The following is a 23,404-nucleotide window of genomic DNA, read 5'->3' on the forward strand; positions in this document are numbered from 1 at the left end:
ATGAGTAAGACATTCCCTTTCTCTCAAGGAAGGAAGGCAAACATGCAAAATAATAACTGGTTTAAAGCATACATCCTCAATGGAGGCAATATTGCCTCTGAGGGTGCAAAACTTGTTTTTGTTTTTGTTTTTATTTTGTTTTGTTTTTTGAGGTGGGCAAAAAAACCACAACTTACTCCTTTTATGTATAAAACACAGATATACATACAGTACTTAAATAGATATATGGAAGATTTGTGGTATTAATTGAATGCCAGTTCTGAGCTAAGGACATTACTGATTATCCCATTTGTCCCTCACAAGACACTTATGAGATGGGTATTATTATTTCCATTTCACAGTGATTAAAAAAATGGCTTGGAGGAGTTAAATAATCTGATAAATCTATTGGCTTCTAAAATATAAGTCTAATAAATGCAGAAGTCCTATCTCAACAGGTCATTAGTCTATTCCCAGTACAGACCAATAATATCTGTTGCATGGATGAATTATTATGAGTTAGGAACACATGGAGAAGTTTAGTAAGTCCATGATGTATTAAATCTCAAGTCCTATTTTCATAATCTTTATGCTGTTAAAGGTGTCCAACACATGGTTTTAGAAAGGATTGATGGATCTATGGATGGATAGATGGTTAAAATGGACAGAGAGAAGAAGAAATAAAAAGGAAAAGAGAGCAAAAAAAAAAAAAAAAAAAGAAGGTGGACAATATCCATTCTTCCTTTCTGTAAGAGTTAGTGTGAGAATTAAATTAACAAATTTATATAAAAAAAACACAACACAGATAATAACTAAATGCAAGGTACCTGATAGAAGTTTCATTAGCAAAAACATAATATGTTCCCTGATGATTCTCCCATGCAGCCAGTTCATGCATTTTTGTGTCTCTTAGAGTCAAACTGTTATCTGCCACACTGCTTACAGGACCAGCCTTGGGTTATAATGTTCATGAAACACAGCTGGAACTTGGATGAACAATCATTTACTAGAACTTTCCAAAAAAAGAAAGAGTAGCTGAATAATAACTAACAAAAGTACACACAAATATAGGACTATAGTTCTATACGAAATACAATCATACTTAGTGTCATCAAATTAGCAAAGAGCTATTCATATAATTTTTAAAAAGAAGATAAATTTTTCTTCTAATTTATTTCTTAATGTAAGACCTTGTGTAATTATATTAAAATTATTGGTCATGGATGAGTCTGTACTACACTTAAGTAAAAAATAATTGTTTCAATTACATATGGAATCCTGACTCCAATACATTTCAACTGTATGTCCTTGAGCAAGGTCTTTAAGCTCTGAGCTTCAAATTCTTAGGGTAAAACGGGACACCTATCCAATCAGGGTTATGAAGAGTAATGAAAAATACACATAAAGCACCTAGCATAGTTCCTGGCACAGAGTTGGTACTCGGTAAATATGTTTAGAGAAACACAGGCTAACTTCTTTTAAACTCTAACTAATTCAACAACTAAACTTTCTCCCTACGTACACTGTTTCAAGTTGAGACTTTGGGGGCAAATATAGAGTGCATTCCGTTTTATCCTTAACCTGCATAATACTTACATTATCTTAGCTTCTGATTTACCCAAGTTATATTTATAACAACACCATTTTATTTATCATTTGGCTTTACTCTGAAGTGTGACAAATTTTTTTTAATAAAATTCATAGGCTAGTAAACAATATATTTTTAAATTATCTTTGTTTTTTATTTCAGCTGTGCCTTTTGATCTATACTGCAGTCACAGATCAACATAGGAAATAAGAATAATTGATACAGATCTATACTATGTATCAAGTACAGTTTGAGCTTCAAATTAAAGCTTTTGGAGACTTTTGTTCCTGGACCACAAGAAACTAAACAAATTTTATGGAGACATTTCAGTTCATCTGTGACTGCTACATTTAGTTGCTTGCCCATGCCTCAAATTCATTTTATCCCAGATCCTAGAATAAGAGGTGGTATGTGTGTGTGCATGTGCACGCGTGTGCATGTGTAAGAACATGACAGAACAGGTTATAAATCTCAGCCACACTATTAACAAGCTAATTAGCAAGTTATTGTCTAAGTTTCCTTATCTCTAAAATGGAAGAGTTTTGGTGAAAAATAAAATTAAGATAATTTATGTAACAGGTTCAGCAGAGTGCCTAAAGAACTATGCAAATACTTAACATTTTTTGCATTTACTTTGGCTGTCATCATAATTTTCTATATTAGATATATGCCAGTAGTTATTTCAAATTGGCCTGTGAAACAAAAATGTGATTCTTAACTTACTAAATGTGAACCAGCTATACAACAACCATGGCAAGAAATCACAAGTCCATATCACACAATACTTTTAAAGAGCATACCATATCCCGCTGTAGAAAGACCCAAGTGTTTCATTCTATTATTCACAAGTTCAGCAAGCTCTTGTCTTTCTGACCTCCTGTAGAGGTTCAGTCGCTGCTGGGTTATTTTCTCAGCTGTTTTACCAGAGTGTTTTGGACCTTTTCTGCTCAGTCTTCGGGCCCACTGCATGCTCTTTCTCCGCAGCAAGGGATGGTCTGACTGGTCGCTGGATGTTGAGTTGCGGTGGTTGCTTCGGTGATGACCTTGTTCTTTGCAGTCTTTGGTGTCTTCCCACTCTTCTACACTGATAGATATTTGAGACTGTAAAGGAAATGGATATGGATAATTAGATATTTTAGGGATAATTGTAACCTGGAGGTAAGCTGATATCTTTTGCTAATATCTTGGTATAATTATATATCTCAGGAGACTTTCCCCAGAAAGAGCAAAATCTTGATCATTGAGTACATTTTGTTACCACCAAAAATATTATTTGAGAATACTTCTTTTGAACTTATATATGAACCAGATATCTTTGCATCTTCAATATAACCCTACTAGCATAGTGTTGTTTGGAGACACAAACAAAAAAAATATCTTATTTAAAAAAATTTTTTTTAACATTTATTTTTTGAGAGACAGAGAGAGACAGAACACAAGCAGGGGAGGGGCAGAGAGAGAGGGAGACACAGATCCAAAGCAGGCTCCAGGCTCTGAGCTGTCAGCACAGAGCCCAACACAGGGAGTCGAACTCATGAACCGTGAGATCATGACCTGAGCCGAAGTTGGTCACCCAACCGACTGAGCAACCCAGGCACCCCACAAAAAAATATTTTAAAATTTTATTCAAATAAAGTCAATGTAATGAACTTTTCCAAATCTACTACAGGCATTTCACATGAAATTTAAATAAATATAATGCAAGTTGTTTTACTTTTGGAATTCATAATATTTTAAAAGATTTTTAAATTATTGCTCTTTCTCAAAATGGCATTGGAATGAACTTTGTAAAGTGTGATTTTTTTTAATTTACTCACATGACCCAGAAGAAAACAAAACCACTTTTTAATTAGTTCATGCATTAACTATTCATGACATAAACCTTTTTCTGATTAAAATATTAAAATGTATGTCAGGAACTGTTCTCAGTATTCTAAGTGAAAATCTGTTGTAAATATTAATATTTCACAAATGTACTCCAGAATCATAAATAAAATTTAAATCAGGCTATTCTCCATTGGAAGCAAAAACAATAAACAAACTCAGAAAGTGTATTTTGATTTACTTTTTTACTACTAAATCTGATTTTTAAAGTAAGAAGCTTTCCTTTGATTGTAGGCCCTTAATAAATAAAAGCTTCCTGTTTCAAAATGTTGCTTTTCATACCAGGAATTTAAACGAAATGCAACATGGATCAAAGCTGAAGGTCTTACCTTCTAAAAGGATGCATATGCAAATGAACAGTTTCCTAAATTGTACTGCACATAAGGGCAATACTCATGAATCTGCTAACTGTGTTTCCCTTCTATGCATGGAAGTTTGAACTTTAGCTCTATCATTCATGTTTTGCTGGGTTTCAAAGTAATACCGTTTAATGATCAATTTAAGTAAGGTCAAGAGGTAGATCCAATAAAACGCTTTAAAAGTGAATGTAAGTTACCAAGTCTCAGTCAATGCCTTCCATACAATTCCTAGTGGCAAGCTATGACATTACCTCACACTTATATTCAATGAAAAAATTTAAATATTCATCCACATTTCTGTTTCAAAACAGTGAGCGATATTAAAAATAATTTGTTTTAACTTTCAAATCTCCACAAGAGAAAATTTTATTTTAGTGTTTTTAGAAAACTTATTTGAGACACAGAATTTAAATTGGAAGTAATAAAATTTGGATGCTGCCTGGTTTTGCAATCGTGGATACCTTTATGAGTCTTAACTTCCTCTAGTCTCACCTACTTGATAATATACTGTAAACCCTCTTCTGTGGAAGTGAAATACATAAGCCCTTGAGTAATATCTACCATCATTAAATAATACCAATCTTTGTTCAGTAGATTCAGTTTATATGTACTTTGTAGCAAAAATGAAAACATACAGATTTAGACATTTTGGCTTGCAGGGTTTTGTTAATCTTAAATTTATTTGAAGTGATCTTTCTAGTCAAAAGTCCCTGTGAGTAATAGTTTGATTTCCTACAAATGTGTGGAAATAGTAACCTTGCCAGTCCCATAATTCAAGTAGAGGATGAAACCCTATCTGTCTTTGCAAATGATTTTTCTTAGTTATATATACCAGGGAATGTATCAAGCAAACATCTAAAACATGAACTGAAGCCTACGTATGTATAAGCTACCCTGTTCATCATTGTTTTGAATTTTCGTAAGAAAGGAATGGCATGATTTATAAAGAAAATCCATAGGGATCACAAGGCCTTTTTGTCAATTATTCAATAAAATAAGTATCATTTCTTTGTATATTTCACTTTAAGTACAGAAAAAAGGAATTTGAAGGATTTGAAGATTAATTTTAAGAAATTTGAACCTGACAACACATAGATTATTCCTTGTGTGTTTGAAATTTGCAGGTTTTTCTCCCATATTTCCAATATGACATAATGAAAAGTACACTGAATTTTATGTATTAAGATCACAAGTTTGAATGATATTTTGGATATTTCCTAGCTTTGTTCCTACAACAAATCTGCTTTAACCACTATGTAAAATGAGAATAATAATAACCATCTTCTACCTCATTGAAATGTTGTGCAAATTCCTATAACACACCAATGTAAAAAGAAAATATGTGCCAACTATAATTTTCTACATAATAATAACACATCCTAGTTGGAATAATTATTGACAATAACAATTACACTGGAAATAAACATTAGTTTTTCTATTCCTGGGTAGCAAATATGTGTGTGTACACCTGTGTGCTTTTTAAAAAGGTCCATTTAGGGGCACCTGGGTTGCTCAGTCAATTAATCTTCTGACTTCGGCTCAACTCATGATCTCATAGTTCATGGGTTTAGGCCCGCGTTGAGCTCTGGGCTGACAGCTCAGAGACTGGAGCCTACTTCGGGTTCTGTGTCTCCCTCTCTCTCTGCCCCTTCCCCACTCATGTTCTGTCTCTGTCTCTCAAAAATAAATAAATGTTAAAAAAAAGTTTAAGTCCATTTATAAATATACTTTCTTGCTGCCATCTCATCATCTGGATTACCTCTATTGTGTTTTTAACATGACACACCATAATCTAGTGGAAACAGTGTGGTGCTGGGAGATGAAGAAGTGCCTTGATCGTAGGACTTTTTCCTGAATTTAGAGTCAGAGTGACAGACTGCTTAAAAGCAAGACCACTGCCATCAGATAGACCTGGGTTTAAATACATGTTTCACCATTTACCAGCTCTGCATTCGTGGTTATGTAATTTAAACTCTCTAAGATTACGCCCATTTCCCTATATGAAAAGTGGTAATTATAGTTTTACTTTGCCCACAGTGTTTTTCTGAGACCTAAGAGATAATACTTGAAAAGTGCACAATATATTGCCTGTCTCAGAAAATGCTCACTGAATATTAGTTAATATTATGGTTCATGATCTGGTATGAAAAGACAGTAAAAGGGAGACAAGAGGAAGAACTAATTATGAAGGGTTATATAAAAGTGAGAAATGGGTATGAAAAAGACAGGAATGACTCATATTTCTGATGTAGTTTTCTCTATCAGTGGCTGTACTTTACAAGAAATCAAGGTGTTGTAAACAAAGATTCCTTGGGCGTAAAGATTCCTTGGTTAAAGTTTTGTGAATCTGAAGAAGAGAACAAGTATTTAAGTGGAAGGGGAGAGGGGCGCCTGGGTGGCGCAGTCGGTTAAGCGTCCGACTTCAGCCAGGTCACGATCTCGCGGTCCGTGAGTTCGAGCCCCGCGTCGGGCTCTGGGCTGATGGCTCAGAGCCTGGAGCCTGTTTCCGATTCTGTGTCTCCCTCTCTCTCTGCCCCTCCCCCGTTCATGCTCTGTCTCTCTCTGTCCCAAAAATAAATAAACGTTGAAAAAAAAAAAATTAAAAAAACCATTTTAAGTGGAAGGGGAGATTTATTGCTCTGCACTGCTTCTAGAACTTATTCTTTATTATTTCTATGAATAACGGGAGGACTCTGGTGTGAGATTTTTGTACTTTTACTATCAGAAGACTAACATAATTACTAACATGAAAATCAAGATTTAATACTAATGTTTACAAGAATGAAAAAAGACATTTTCATATTGCTATTGCTATGGTCTGATCTGAATGTTGTATCCCCTCAAAGTTTCTTTGTTAAAATCTTAAGCCCTAAAAGTGATGGTATTAGTAAGTGAAGTCTTCAGAAGATGATTAGGTTGTAAGTGTTGAGCCCTCATGAATGGGATTACTGCCTTTAGTAAAAAGACCTCAGAGAGATCCTTAGCCTCTTCTGCCCTGGAATTAGCCAATGAGATGTCTGTGATCAGAAGGGGGCCTTCACCAGACCATGTTACCACCCTCATCTCCCACTTCCAGCCTCCTGAGCTGTGAACAATCAATTTCTGTTGTGTATACGCTACCCAGAGCCTGTGGTAATTTACTATAACAACTTGAATGGACTAACACATATTTTTTATGAAATGCTTCTGGGAACATATTTATATAGTTCAATAAGGAAATGAAAAATTCATATGGCTAATCGACAGTTTTCATATAAATTTAAAACATTATTATTTTTAAAAATTATATTATTTTCCAAATATTGATCAAACTTAATATGGCTTTTAAAAAGCCTACAAATATTTTTTCACAAGAATGAGAATTGGCAGAAAATGTTTCTTATGCCTAAAACAGCTTAATTAGTTTCATTGTTTTCAGAAAGGTAGAAAGTGTCAGAATCACAATATATATCATTCTTTTCCACACTCTACACACACAAACACATGCACACGCACACACACACACACACACACACACACACACACACCCCAAAGTGACTCAGTTCAACTTCCTCTCGATTTTTTTTTTGTTGAAGTTATTCATGTCATAAGGTTACTGAGCAATCTGTGGAACAAAGTGGTATTTTAAAATAAATCAATTCACCCAATAGTTTGAAAGTGAGTGTTTGTAATCTAGATTCATGACTCCCTTAAGAATAGTTTTATAGGCTTTAAAATAGACTTAAACTGTGCTATGTGATTTATGATTGAAGACATCCTGAATTGTTGTTAAAGAAAACTGAGGAAAATGAAATCACTAAAGATATGTTAGTTTAACACTTTATAAAAGAATTCCTATCTAATGTTTTCCATTAAAGGAAGGTTAGGAGCGCCTGGGTGGCTCAGTCGGTTAGGCAACTGACTTTGGCTCAGGTCATGATCTCACCTTTCCTGAGTTCGAGACCCACAGAGGGCTCTGTACTGACAGCTCGGAGCCTGGAGCCTGCTTCGGATTCTGGGTCTCTCTCTCTCTCTCTCTCTCTGCCCCTCCCCTGCTCACACTCCATCTCTCCCTCTCAAAAATAAATAAACATAAAAAAAATTTAAAGGAAGGTTAAAGTATAAGAATACTTGAGAGATCATCTGAATTTAATCCATATGCACCTTGGCTAGTGATCTGGGGTCTCATGGACATTTCTTTGTATTTAAAAAAGTTCACAAAAAGATGTTTCCCCACTTTCTATAAAGGTTCAGATTAACCAATTCCTTTAGTCTGTGATAAGAAAAGATAGAAAATAACTAGTTACATTGTATTTAGATGTATTTTCAGCATATTTTCAGAATCACAGAGATAAGTAGACAATCAACAACATTATAGTCTAAAATATGCTGACTTTGGAATCCAATACTACATTGTATTTTCAGTCCTACCAGGCTAATACCTCATGACTTCGAACAAACGAACCGAGCTTCTTGAAAAATAGTGACAATTTTCACAATTTTCGATGCAAAAACAAACAAGAGAATTCTGTAGTAATTCTCTAATATAAATTCTAAAGTCAAATAATTACTCAAGAACTAAGGTTCAAATGATAGCTTCTTTTTAAAAGTTAATCACCTGGTGGAATAGCAAAACTAATTTCAATCTCTTGACTTCATTTTCTGTATCTAAAAATCAGCTATTTCGTCTCCATGTTCTATTTCATCTATTAGTCTGTGAATATAAAGTTTACCCATAGCACGTAGAACCTCTAGTAACTCACCATTCCAATCTGATAACTTCGAAGTCAAAATTTAATTTTATGTCCAAGTGAAAAAAAATCCCAGGTTGTCTATTTAGAGACAGTGCTAAATAATCCACAGACTTGTCCTAGCTTTCTAGCACTGTTGAACAGAATACATCTCTCTCTCTCTCTTTTTTTCTCCTCTTTCTCTTTCCATCTCCCCCACCCCATATCTAGTACCTATCTTTCTGTTATTGTCCCTAAAAGAAAATCAATCCTAGTCAGTTACTCTTATACTTATGAATTCACTTTCCTTTTTTATTGTTTGTTCTAAATTTATACATTAAGTTGCATATTCACACATCCTTGGCAATATTTCGTGTGTGTGTGTGTGTACATGAATGTGTGTTTAATTAAATCTTTCCTTTCTTTGGTCTCTGTGGAATTTTGAAATCTAGCTAATTTATCATCTTGATATTATTTCTCACATTGTGGTTAATTTTTTCCCCTGGGCCTTTAAAACTGTCATTCAGAAACAATCAGTGTACAGGGGTTTCAATTACCTAACAGCCTTCCTAGTGCTTTTAGACCCAGAAAATCATACTTTTTTATTCTTTAAGATCTTAAATATTATTGTTATGTAATTGCTAACAACATGGTGGCTGTCTTCCATAGAATTTACATTCATCTGAGCTACTAAGAACAAACTGAGAAGGGAATGTTGTTCTTATTTTAATTGGCTGTATTATTATATCAGGTGTCCTAGTAAAGTGATTCCTAAAGATGTACATGATAGATGGATGGCATATATATTAGCTACTTTATTTTTCATCACATGTTTAGGAAGTTATACTCGAAAAGAACTACTTGGGTTCTCTAATTTATATAGACCAAAATCTGGGCAACGTATGTGGGACAATGGTAGAAGAAACATAAAGTTGGATCAGGCAGTATTTATTGTTATGGACTCATTAAATAGAGATTCTGCATTGAAAGTTTCAGCTTGGGGAGTTAGAAAGGGTTCTAACAGTTTATCTGGTTGATTGGCTGAAACATGTACCAAAAGGTGACCCACAGTAAGCAAGTTGGACATGAGGAATCTAATCTGGTTTAATGTAAAGCAAGGGATTTAAAGTTGTGAGAAGATTGGAATGTAAGAGTAGATTTTTCACTTAAAACATATTCACCCACAGTGAGAGGGTCTAGAAGGCATTCCTTTTACCGCAATTGTGAGAAATATATTTGTGAGCAGAGCCTCAGTACCCTTGAAGAGTTCCAAGATCACTCTTCTCCCTGGGCCAGACCATAGTCTGATAATTGCAGTCACTCAGTTGGGAAACCTGAATGCAATGGGAGTAGCTGGATGCCAAGGAGGCATGGGCCAAGTGGTAGCAATCAACTGCCCAAGGTAAGCATGGTTATAATGGACAACAGAGTCAAAGCAGCAATCAGAATAGTCTGACTTGCACAGACCCATGGCACTGGTGTTCCTACAGGTAAAATAGGTGGGAAAAACCACTAAACTCTTACCTGATCTGCATAAGCATCAAACATCTAGGTCAAGTGAACAAAAATCTAACCTGAATCATAAAAATAGAGTGTCACAGACTTTCAAATAATCCCCAGAATTGAGTCAGTTTACACAACTAGAACGCTTCAAAGGAGAAGAAGCTTGTTCCCTTTGCGGAAGGATCTGGCATAGTACCAAAAACTTACACCATTAATCTTTTACCCAGCCTTCCCCAAAGAGACATACAACCTTTTACCAGGGTGATTGTACACTGAAGAAAAGGAAACAATCAGACCTTTTAAAAAGACTACTGGAGACTGGCTCTGAAATGATTCTAATTCCAGGACACTCAAAACATCACTTTGGTCCACCAGTCAGGGTAGGAGCTTATGGTTGTCATGTGACCAATAGCTCAGGTCTGTCACACAGTGGACTCAGTAGGTCCCAGAACCCATCCTAATGATATTTTTCCAATTCCAGCCCCACATTGGCTCCCTGACCATACTGACCTACTATGATGGGAAAGGGCAAGCAGAAGCCACTAGACTAGTGGAAGAAAATATTAAACCAAAAGCAATACCAAATTCCTAGATGGACTGCAGAAATCAGCGCCACCATCAAGGACTTCAAATATGCAGTTGCAGTGATTCCCATCACAACCCCACTCAACTCACCTATTGGGCAAGTGCAGAAGACAAATGGAGCTTGGAGACTGACAGTGGATTATCCTAAATTTAACTAGGTAGTAACTCCAACTGCAGCTGCTACACCAAATGTGGTTTCATTGCTTGAACAAATTAACACATCCCCTGTACCTAGTATGTAGCTATTGATCTGGTAAATGTCTTTTTATCCATCTCCATCAATAAGAAACACCAGGAGCATTTTGCTCTCGGCTGCCAAGGACATCTTCACCGTTCTACCTCACTGGTATATCAACTCTCCAGCTCTATGCCATAATTTAGTTTGTAGGGACCTTGACAACCTTTCCCTTCCACAAGATATCGTGCCAGTTACATTGATGACATTATGCTGATTGGACGTAGTAAGCAGGAAGCAGCAACTACCCAAAACTTACTGATAAGACATTTGCATGTAAGAAGGTGGAAGACGTATCTGGCAAAAATACAGGGAGCTCTTACTTCAGTGACATTTCAAGGGGGCCAAAAAAGAAGCACAATACCTAGTGGGCTTTTTTGGACATTAGAGGCAACATATTCCTCATCTGGGTGTGTTAACTCTGGCCCATTTACTGAGTGACCCCAAAACCTGCCAATTTTTAGTATCCCAGACCAAAAAAAAAAGGCTTTGTAAGAGGTCCAGGCTGCTATGCAAGTGCTCTGCCGCTTGGGCTCTAGGATCTAGTAAAACCAATGGTGCGTGCAGTGTTGCTCGCAGATAGGGATGCTGTTGGGAGCAAAACCCTGCCATCCTCTGCGAATGGCTACTCTTCTTTGAGAACAAAGGAGCAAGCTCCTTTAGGGCTCTCTTAGTATTATTATACTCTGTGGGTTAGGTCAATGGAAAACTGCAAAAATCCAATCCAGATAGAACTACTAATGGCCCAGGCCACTAGACAGGAATGAAGATTTGAGTCACCTCACCAGACAGGTGCTGGCTGAAGGCAACAGGAATATAGAATACAAAAGGGAGTGGAAGGAAGTACCAGCTATGACCAAGTGAATAGTTAACAGAAATAAGGAATGCAATTGTCATGCATATCTCTCCCTTATTTTGTTATAAGTTTATTTGACTGTGTGCATGTGTGTTAAGAAATATTTTTGTTTTCTTCCCTCTCTTATTTATCATGTAACGTAAAATGTATAGGCTTTATATCATACTATTTAAGTATTGTTAATTTTACAGCATACTATTTAAGTTACAGACATCAGGGAGACAAGGAAACATCACTCAAGGACTTTAGCTCCCCTTTGGTGAAGGACTTAGTGTGTTTTTATTTGTACACAAAATAGTTATGTTAACATGTTAAAAGGAATTAGGACCTTGTTATTGTCTTTGGAGATTAAGCATGTTTTGAACAGATGTATAAGGTGCCTAATTGACAAAGAGTGAGCTCATGAAGGTTAATTTTGTATGTCAACATGACTAAGCCACAGGGTGCCCAAACATCTGGCCAAACGTTATTCTGGGTGTGTCTGTAAGGGTGTTTCTGAATGAGACTAACATCTGAATTGGTAGACTGAGTAAAGCAGGTAGTACTCCCCAATGTGGGTGGGCCTCATTTAATCAACTGAAGATCTGATAGAACAAAAGGCTATTCTACTTAACTGCTTCAACTTTGAACACCAGTCTTCAGCCCTTGAATGCAGCTTCCATCTCAGCTCTCCTGACTCTCAGGCCTTCAGACTCAGACTAGAGTTCCACCACGAGCTCTCCTGGGTCTCCAGCTTACCAACTGAAGATCCTGGGACTTCTTGCTCCCCATAATTGCATAAGCCAATTCCTTATAATAACACACACACACACACATCTACCTCTCTCTCTCTCTTTCTCTCTCATATATATAGATATAGATATAGATATAGATATAGATATAGATATAGATATAGATATAGATATATATCCTGTTCGTTCTGTTTCTCTGGAAGACTCAGACCAATACAGTGACTTATGGCCCTTTACCCTACCCTCTTGGTGCACATGTGGAATCGTCAGTCTCAACACTTTTACCAGATTTTGGTGAAGGTATCCCTCCTGTCTATGAGGGTTGATCTCAATATTTGGCACAGCAAGCAAGGTATGCAGGCAATGGCCACTGCCACTGAGGATCTTCTTTTGCTGAGGCTTATTAACTGATTTCACTTCCTGCTGCTCAGCAAAATTTTTGAGTTGTGTTGCCATCTATTATCAACAGTTTTATGCTGTGCAGTTTTATGCTGTATCTGTAGAGTCCTCCCAAGCTTCTGTTTATGATTAACTAATATAAGTTGGAAATTTTAATAATGAAAAGATAGGTGTTGGGGCACAGGGGCTGGGTGGCTCAGTCAGTTTAGCATTGACTTGATTTCAGATCAGGTCATGATCTCATGGTTCATGAGTTTGAGCTCAGCATCAGGCTCTGTGCTGATAGCTTGGAGCCCGCATGGGATTCTCTCTTTCCCTCTCTCTCTGCCTCTCCACCCCCCCCCCCAAAATAAATAAACCTTAAAAAAGGTAAAAAAAAAAAAAAAAAAAAAAAAAAAGATGTGGTTTAGAGATAATGCCCTCGTTTTAACTTTTATATCTCAGAATCCTCAGTTGGGGAATATGAAATGGATGAGAAATAAGAAATTAAGAATATGAGAATGTATAGAAAAATTGACTATTCAGGAAGCCAGGAATGAAGCATTTTTTATGGAATAGAATGGGTGATGAATATTATCAAATAGTTCTTACTACAGCTTTTTGCCCTCTACTATATATGTCACAAATAATAGCTATTGTTATAGAGGCACTGAGGAAGAGGAAAAGACATAATAAAAGGTCATTAGCTTATTTAGGACCATAGCACTACCCATGATGGGAGATTTTTAAATAAAAGTTATGCACCTTTTATTCATACAAGTATGTTATAGAAGTTACTGGTGATCCTGAGAAAAGAAATTGCTAAACAGCAATATTTAAAGGTTAATATTTCTCTAAAGTATGCATAACTCTTTTAAGTTGTAGTGTTCAGAAATATATTTTAAATGTTTAATGAAAATGCCTTTATTATGTCATGTTTCCATGAAAATGTCACTAACCAATGCCACTAACACTATTTTACACTATTTTCTCATTGTTTTTCTTTTAAAGTCAGATGATGTCCACTTTTTTTCACTGTGTAGTAGTGGAACGTTTTTGTCTTCTCTGAAGGTATAGCATTTCTTCTCCAAGTAATGCTTATGTTTTTTGTCCTTTTAAAGAGAAAGTGATATTATCAGCATCAGAATTGCTATTACCATATATTTCACAAGTACTTTTTTTGTAGGTCTCAAGACACCCCTTCAGCCTTCTAATTGTTATTTAACTTTAACTGTTGTGTGCCACATGTTGATGTGTGTCCACTAGGCCAGAATGAAGGTCTGGCCCAAATTTAGATTGATCTCATCATCATTAAATATTGGTTTATAAGGAAACTAAAGAGTGGTTTTCTTTGACCAATTCATCCATTTTATGTCTAGAAACAAATAAACATAAGAGTGTACTTGCTTTCTACATAAAACACCCTTTTGGGGTTTCTATGATTAGGTTTTAAAATTTTTTTTTTTTTAACGTTTATTTATTTTTGAGACAGAGAGAGACAGAGCATGAACAGGGGAGGGGCAGAGAGAGAGGGAGACAGAGAATCGGAAACAGGCTCCAGGCTCTGAGCTGTCAGCACAGAGCCTGACGCGGGGCTCAAACTCACGGACCGTGAGATCATGACCTGAGCCGAAGTCAGAAGCTTAACCGACTGAGCCACCCAGGCGCCCCTATTAGGTTTTAATGTATTATACACACTTATGTGTGTGTGTGTAAAGAATAGCTTATACATCTGAATAAACTGACTTACAATCAACAAATAGAAGAGCACTGAATAAGCACATGGGTTTAACATCCTCATAAAGGCATTCCAATGGCTTACATTATTAGAATCATATTTTCATTGCCAGCTCTGTCTTCTTCACAGTTCAATTTTCTCTTACCACTTTCCAGAATTACAGGAATACACAGCCTAAAACAATGGTTTCAACAGTGAGTATATGTGTGTGGGGGCAGATCCTACCCATTGTAGGGCAAGTTAGGGAGGATATCATTCTATCACCTCCGGCATTTTACAGTCCAGAATAAAAGGACTTAAGCATATAAATTCATGAAAAACCATTACAGTGATTCTAATGGGCCAATTCCACCATTTTAAACACTGTTTCTCTCTCCCCCTTTCTCTTTCTATCATTTGAGAACCACCGACCTAAAACATATGGTAGTTATGGATAAATGAGCCTGTGGAAAGAAAATTTCTGTGATATATTTAATGTCTTAATAAATTGCAGGCATAATGGGGGTGCCTCGGTGACTGAATGGAGCATCTGACTCTTGATTTCAGCTAAGGTCATGATCTCAGGGTCACGGGATTGAACCATGTTGGGCTCTGCAATGAGTGTGGAGCCTGCTAAAGATTCCTTCTCCCTCTCCCTCTCACTCACCTCCCCCTCTAAAAAAATAAAAATAAAAAAAAGAAGAATAGATACAATGATATAAGACTTCACAGATATAAATATTCACATTCTCATGTAAAGAATCTACACAAAACAGTATTATTGATCCAAGTATACTGTTGCTTACAGAACACCACTCCATTATGCAGACCTAGATCAATCTTATAATTTTCCATCTGGTTCTGATTTTGTAGACTCTAGTGGCCATTCAACAGAAAGCTGTAACTAAAGGCCTAATTTACTTCTAATGGCAGTGCAGAGTGAAAGCATGATCTCCATGCAGTTTAAGATGTTAAGTGGACAGAAAGTCATGACTATGTAGTTAAATTAAATCAAACAGATTGGATTCACTTAAGCAGCTTCCTGCTAATAAGTGTTTCAATGAGATTCTTATTAAGTTAGAGTAAGGACATAATGCAAGTAAGAAATGCTTTCCTGGCGGTGGAAATGCACAAGATAAGAATAAAAGCCAGAAAATATTTTAAAATAATTGTAAAATAAGGTAAGAAAAAAGATCTAAGAGTATATTTTCTGTAAGAGAAAATGTGAAACAAAATTACAGATGAGCTTAGACTCACGGTGTGTGTGTGTGTGTGTGTGTGTGTGTGTGTGTGTAATTAGAATGCATTTGAGGTATATAGTGAATATATACATGTTTGACTAACATTATAAAGTATTTATCCAAATCACAAGAATACTTACTATTATTTTATAAATTTAAGTGTGTTGATACAAATGCTTTCTAAGGAATGTCATCCACTCAAAATGGTGCAGCAGTGAAAACTGATGAAATAAGATCTATGGTACTCTATGTACTCTGCTCCAGAATCGTTCGCCATTAGCTATGAATAATTAACACACCACTGCCCTTTATTCTAATTTGTGAAGTGATAATCATATGCTCCCTACTTAGTCTTCACTTTGCTATGTGTTGAGAAGAGACCATTTTACACACAGCTAGTAAAGGGAGAAGCCAACATTTAAACCCAGATCATCTGATACCAAGTTCATTTCTCATTTGGTCAGGCAGAGTAACTGAATAAATGATCTGTACCAGACACAGGGACAGAAAGATTATCAATAAAGAATGGCTAGAATATAAAGTAGTGTAAAATCCAGCAATAAGAAATTTGATTTGATATAGTAGGCATCAAATATCCACTATATGCATCATGCATCATGTGAGTAAAGTAAGGAATATGATCATTAATCTGTTCTATGCAAGATATTGAAGGGAAGAGAATTTAGATATTGTAAATCCAACAAGAAGTAATTAAATTCAAGAAAAGACATGAAGTTTTCATGTTAGCTTTCCGAGAAATCTTCCTTGTATGTTTACTGACACGTTCCGATCATCTTGATGGGTGCATCTGGTGCCTAGTGGTGCTCAATAAATATTTTTACCTCCTAGTAAATAACAAAGTGAACAGGATCTGGCAGAAAATAGGTTTGTCTTCATTTTTATGAATTACAAGGATGGAAAACACAAATCTGCCATCCATCAACATAGAGGTAATAATTGAAACCGTAAGACACAACGACTGTTGCAAGATCAAGTGTAGAAAAAGACCAAAAGACTATAAAACATACATTTAGTAAATGCCTGCTTATGGTTCCAGTGTCAGTTCCCATGTTGGTTCTTAAACAAAGCATCTGAGGACCTCAGAGCAGATGGTGGAAAAGAGAGAGGTAGTTCAGAAACCGGTAGAGGCTGCTACAGTGAGACTTGGTGATTAAAAGAGGCTCTGGTGTCAGTGATAAATTCTAAAACCAGGTCTGCTATTTCCAGGGCTTTTGACCTTAGTCAAGTTAACTTCTCTATATCTCTGCTTTAAAAACGCGAATAGGGGCGCCTGGGTGGCGCAGTCGGTTAAGTGTCCGACTTCAGCCAGGTCACGATCTCGCGGTCCGTGAGTTCGAGCCCCGCGTCGGGCTCTGGGCTGATGGCTCAGAGCCTGGAGCCTGTTTCCGATTCTGTGTCTCCCTCTCTCTCTGCCCCTCCCCCGTTCATGCTCTGTCTCTCTCTGTCCCAAAAATAAAATAAACGTTGGAAAAAAAAAATTAAAAAAAATAAAAATAAAAACGCGAATAATGTTGGAGCGCCTGGGTGGCTCAGTCGGTTTAGCATCGACGCTTGGTTTGGCTCAGGTAATGACTCACGGTTTGTGAGTTCGAGCTCCGCATCAGGCTCTGTGCTGACAGTGTGGAGCCTGCTTGGGACTTTCCCTCTCCTTCTGTCCCCCCCAACTTGCTCTCTCTGTCTCTCTTTCAAAGTAAATAAATAAACTTAAAAAAAATGAGAATAATATTGTCTGCCATATTGGCTTATGGTGAGGATTAAATAAAATAATAAAGTGCTTAGCACTGGGCAGGGATCAAGATTAAGCCTTCAGGTGAGACTACTTGCAATGAACTTTAGCCTAAACTCAGGTGGTTAATGGAGTACTTTCTGGAAGTTAAAGATGAAGACCAGTCCTAGAAGTCCTAGATTGCTGCAGCTACTTGGGAGTCTTGAGCTCCAGAGCCAATCCCACGGACAACGGGTTAAGGACAAGTCTTCAGATGGGAGATCCCATTGGCAGCATCTCAAATGAGCTGTTATAGGCAGAAATTGAACAATAGAAAGAGGGAGGGAAGTTTAAGAAATGAACCAATAAAAACAGGTAAAACACATAAAGAAAGTAATTCATAATATAAAAACTGAGGGTAAAGAATTTTAAGATGTAGAAGATAATGAACCCTGATAAAGGTTATATGATGTCTAAATAAATTAAAACTAGTTTAAAATGTCCATGATTTTGGCTAAAGACTTTTAGTGATTCAAGAAGAGAATAAATACAGTAGTGGGGAGAAACTGTGGAAGACATTGATAAGGAATAGAATAAACAGCCATATGAGCTTTTCTCAGATTTTAACAGCAAGAATGAGATAAGAAAAAAAAAGAATAAAAGGGGAAATTTTTCTTGAGAATTTGGGAAACCCATATATATTCAAAGGTAAAGGGAGAGAGTTGATGGGGAGAGAAAAAAACCTAAAAACAAAAATTAGAGCTCGAAAAGGTGAAAATTGTTGTAGAAACAATCAGAATTACAAAGATAAATGTCTTCATATCCACAGTACAATTAGAGGTTTTTCCTTCATAAAAAGTATTGCAAGAACGATACTTATATTGGAAGACTCAAACCCTCCAGTAAATGAAAGGGAAGACACTTTGCTTACACAGGGAGCTGACTGAAAGATGTTTAGACCTAGAATAATATCTATGAGAAAGAAAAAACTTCCATGGGTAAACTTGCAATTGGCTGCCATGATTCAGCAATGTGCCAAACTTTTGCCTTTAGCACCCAAGTGGTAAGTTGGAGAAAAGAGGTGATGGTGATGTGTACCACCTGAATACAAATGCAGAACATCTGAATCAATATGTAGAACTGCAACATAGCCAAAACCTACATCTGAAAGATTCAGTCCATTTCCAAACATAAAACTATAAAGTTTTTGACCAAATGAAAATTTTGTTTTTCCTGGGACACAGAGGAAACCCTAGCAAGTGTTTCTACCACTGTGTTTCTACCACATCTGGACTTATACCTGAGAATCCCTTGAGGAAAAGCAAGGTGAAACAACTTGGCTTGTGACATATTACCAAATATTTTATTAAATACTGGATGCCAATTCACTGCACTTGAAATTTCATTTGTGCAGCTGGTCAGGTCAGATATTGGTATAATTTAAAACTTTAGAAATATATGTTTGATCTCACTTGAACTCAGAGTGTTATAAAACATTCTAAAAAAGCAACAATAAAACTCTAAAACATGTTCCCCAAAATCATTTTGTGCCAGGGATATGTTCTACATTGATCTAAAATTTGATCTTAATTTGCTCAACCTGCAGGCAGTCATGGTAGCTGAAACCCCTGAGCGTCTTCATGCCAAACAAACACTATATTTTCAGTGTGGACCATCATGTGAGATAGGTTGGAAAGCAGTCCTCTAAAACATCATTCATGCACCCCAAAGTGAAGTTTCCTTGGTGATTACTTAGTAAATTCTAAAAGATTTAATATACAATAAAACAAAATAAGAATACTGAAAAATATAATAGCTGCAACTTTTAAAACCTTAAATAAATAATTTTTTTTTTAAATTTTTTTTTTTTTTCAACGTTTATTTATTTTTGGGACAGAGAGAGACAGAGCGTGAACGGGGGAGGGGCAGAGAGAGAGGGAGACACAGAATCTGAAACAGGCTCCAGGCTCTGAGCCATCAGCCCAGAGCCTGACGCGGGGCTCGAACTCACGGACCGCGAGATCGTGACCTGGCTGAAGTCGGACGCCCAACCGACTGCGCCACCCAGGCGCCCCTAAATAAATAATTTAAGATGTTTAAAATAATTTAGTGAACAGAATTTGCATTTATTATATAGATTCAAATGTATGACATAGGTAAGACAATAGTCATTACACCAAAAATTTGGATAATATAATACAGAACTTTTCTCCAAAATTCAACAAGCTGAAAAACAGACGTGTACTCTCAGATGGCAACTTTGGCACACAAGTTTTACACTTAATGGGCTGAATTCTACCACTGCTTTCACATTCAAAATGCAATTTTTAAAGTTGAAAATGCTTAGATTTGTAATAGTTACATTAATTATGTTAATGTTTGGGAGTGTGTGTTAGGTGCTAAGGCCATAATGACAATTGTTTATCATAGTTTATACGAAGAAAGTGGAAAATAAAATTAAAAATACAAATCACAGGAAGATAATATCAAGGTTATCAGCAATATAAGTGCACGTATACATACATAATATTAAGAACTTTGTTTTCATTGTAATAAATCAATTATTAGCACTGATCACTGTTATCAAACACTAAACTGATGGTTTCTTCATGACAATAAATTAAAACTATTAAAGAATAAATTCAACATTAAAAAGTATGCTAGAGAAAGCCATCCCAGGTCCTATTGTTCCTATAACCCCTTCTAGGGGGACCAGCCTACACAGGAAGTGTACAAAAAGGTATGTTTCATATCACATTTTCAGTCCCAGCTGCTTGCATTGAAGGTGGGCCCCTCACTCAAGGACAGACAGACAATCCACAGCCACTAAGTGATGAGTAGGTAATGACATCACACAGTAAAACATATGAGTGGATTAATACATAAACATTGTTTGAAGACAAACAGGTAAAATGATCTCACAATCTTATTAGGGAAATACAGACACACTAACTTGAAAATAGAGCATTTATAACACCTCAGCTTAATCAATTTGTTTTATTTTAATATCTGAAATATTGAATTCAATCATTAATATTCTTTCCTTTTAACAGCTCTGAATTCACAATTAAACTGGTTGAAGAAAGGGAGACAAAATACTTACTTGTGATGCTATTTCTCGAGACTGACACAAAGGAAGGAAAAAAGAAACATACAAAATACAGTTTAAACAATGACTAAACAATACATACATGAAACGATCAGCAACAAAGACAAAATATGACAAGTCCCCACTTAGCACTCACATTACAATTATGTGATTCATTGTCTATCACGGGGCTTCTGAATAAAATTAGATAAAGAATAGATTATTATTTTAAAAGCTTCCCAGAAACTTCTTATTCGATTATTTTTTGTTTGTTTGTTTAGTAAAACTGTCTCTCTAATGTTTGATCAAAAGAAAAAGTGGTACAAGTAGAGAAAATAAAACAACTGACAGAAGCTTATAAAGTTCATGAGAGAATATTTGATATGCTTATTGGCATTCAATAATCATTGTTGGCATTAATATCTGTACTGTTTTAAAATTTGCATCTCATATAAAATTGTTTTCTAAAATTTAATACTTCCAAATTTAGATGTTGTAATAAGATTGTTTTTCTCCAATGCATAAATTTAATTCATTTTTTTTTTTTTAAATTTTTTTTTTCAACGTTTATTTATTTTTGGGACAGAGAGAGACAGAGCATGAACGGGGGAGGGGCAGAGAGAGAGGGAGACACAGAATCGGAAACAGGCTCCAGGCTCTGAGCCATCAGCCCAGAGCCCGACGCGGGGCTCGAACTCACGGACCGCGAGATCGTGACCTGGTTGAAGTCGGACGCTTAACCGACTGCGCCACCCAGGCGCCCCAAATTTAATTCATTTTGAGAAATATTCTGAGTTTTCATATTGGCTGTGAAGTCTAAAACTTGATCTGTCCAGTCACCATATAACCCTTAAGTAATTAGGGGATATAAAAGTCATGGTATCTTATTCTTCAGTTCTAAAGAATAACATTCTATTCACTTTTCAATGAGTGGAAGCAAAATTTTCATTTATATTCTTTGATATAACATTACTCAAGTCTGACAAATCGTCTAGCATTCTAACTGTTGTCACAAATCTAAACAATGCATAATGAACATTTAATTACAGCCTCCTTAATAAAACTGTTGATCTCAGGATTCTTAACACATGGCCCAAGAAAATAAAAACATTGCTTGAGTGAATAATGGCAGAATGGGCAGCTAGAATTTCAAAACTATTCTATCTTAATCCTTATTAAAATAATTTTATTAATGTGATTTTGTACATTTAAAAATACTACATTTCACCTTAATAGTCAAGAGTTAATGACTGATAGATGGGACAGTCAATGATTAACTATTCCATTAAATCACATGCTTTAAAGTTACAGGATTTACTAACTGTGAAGGTGACCAACAATCAGAGTAACATATTCCACTAATTTATTGTGCACACCGAAGAGACACTGGTACTTTAATGTGCTTTAAAATGATCTTTTTCTAATTTCTAGTACAATTCTCAGTGGTTACAATACACTTCAAACAAACGGGACTTTCAATACACTGGAAAACGAGGTAAATGCAGTTTCACATTTTCTTACCAAACAACCATAAGAACAAATATGTCTATTAATTAAGAACTTAACAGACTTTGGAAAATGGTACTGTACTATATACTGTATGGTAGGAAATGTCCCTAGTGGGTCTTGGGTAACATTTCATGATAAAAAATAGTAATATTTCTGCAATGAAAAGTACGGATATTCACTTTAAGGGTGCCTGGGTGGCTCAGTTGGTTAAGCCTTGATTTCGGCTCAAGTCATGATCTCACAGTTCCTCGAATCGAGTCCTGCCTTGGGCTCTGTGCTGACAGCATGGAGCCTGCTTGGGATTTTCTCTCTCCCTCTCTCTCTGCCCCTCCCCAGCTCGTGCACACATGCTTTCTCTCAAAATAAACAAACATGAAAAAAAAAGAATATTAACTTTAAGTGGAATAATAACATTAAAATCTCACAATTCAAGTGAGATATTTTGGATTTCGGAATTGTGGATAAAGGATTGTGGACAGAAATGTAGTTCCTCTTTGTCAGCAAGAGCAGCATGAGTCCTTGTGTATCCTGTGTTTTTTGAACCAGGAGATTCTGATGTTTATAAAGATTCCCTTAAATAGACACATATAGACGGTGTAGAAGTCTGGCATGGTGATATATCACCAGCTAAAAGGGGGCAGATCCAGCTGTACCCTACTTTCCATGGACTGATTTCTTGAGTCACTGTATGAACCTATGCTGTATTCTCTGTGTTTGTATGAATTCTCCTTCCACCAGTATACAGCTCACCAAAAAGCATACTGTATTCCAGGTCTTTTGTACATGTTACAATTTTAATGATAAATATTCTTCATCATCATTTATCTTCTCAAAGATGTCTGCTAGAGTAGTATTTCCCCTACTCCCACAGACAAAGCAAAATAACTTTTTTTCTCTACATTGAATATAAGAAGATACTAAAGACAGACTAGAAAATATGTTGGCATGAAATCCCATGTAAAGTTAAATACAACTTTAACTTGTACTTTTTTTAACTTCATGAAATAACAAGGTAGCAAGACCTAGTTTTTACTTGTGTTTATCCCTACTACATTCTGATATGAAATGTCGGCATTTAATAAAAAATTATCCACAGGATAGGACGGAACTTAACACTTGATAGTATAATCTGAAAAATAATAAATGATTGGGTCTTATATGACTATATATGACTATAAATCTATTAGTTGTTTTTATTAGTTATAAATACATAGTTTCGTCAGAAAATGTTATGATTTGTTTTGAAAAATAGAAGCTTCCACTATCATCACTTTTATTTCCTTAGAGTTCATCTGCTTTTGTCTGTTAGCTGGATA

General features: G+C 35.9%; 1 protein-coding gene across 12 annotated transcripts in view; it reads right to left on the minus strand.

Moving 5' to 3' along the window:
* The window catches only part of KCNT2 (potassium sodium-activated channel subfamily T member 2), a 364,649-nt gene that overhangs the window by 25,407 nt on the left and 315,838 nt on the right, over positions 1-23,404 (minus strand). For 6 of the 12 annotated variants that reach the window (XM_086693288.1, XM_086693285.1, XM_086693293.1 and 3 more), the window contains 2 exons: positions 20,595-20,615; positions 2,368-2,668 (listed from right to left, as the gene is read on the minus strand). In XM_086693288.1, the coding sequence (XP_086549414.1) occupies positions 2,368-2,668; positions 20,595-20,615 (322 nt within the window). Of the gene's footprint in view, positions 1-806; positions 992-2,367; positions 2,669-20,594; positions 20,616-23,404 lie in introns of all 12 variants that reach the window. The other 6 variants (XM_086693287.1, XM_025927775.2, XM_025927776.2 and 3 more) reach the window with 4 other exon arrangements.

This window comes from Puma concolor, chromosome E4 (assembly GCF_028749965.1).
Source record: "Puma concolor isolate L17-30 chromosome E4, mPumCon1.1.hap2, whole genome shotgun sequence".
NCBI lineage: Eukaryota > Metazoa > Chordata > Mammalia > Carnivora > Felidae > Puma > Puma concolor.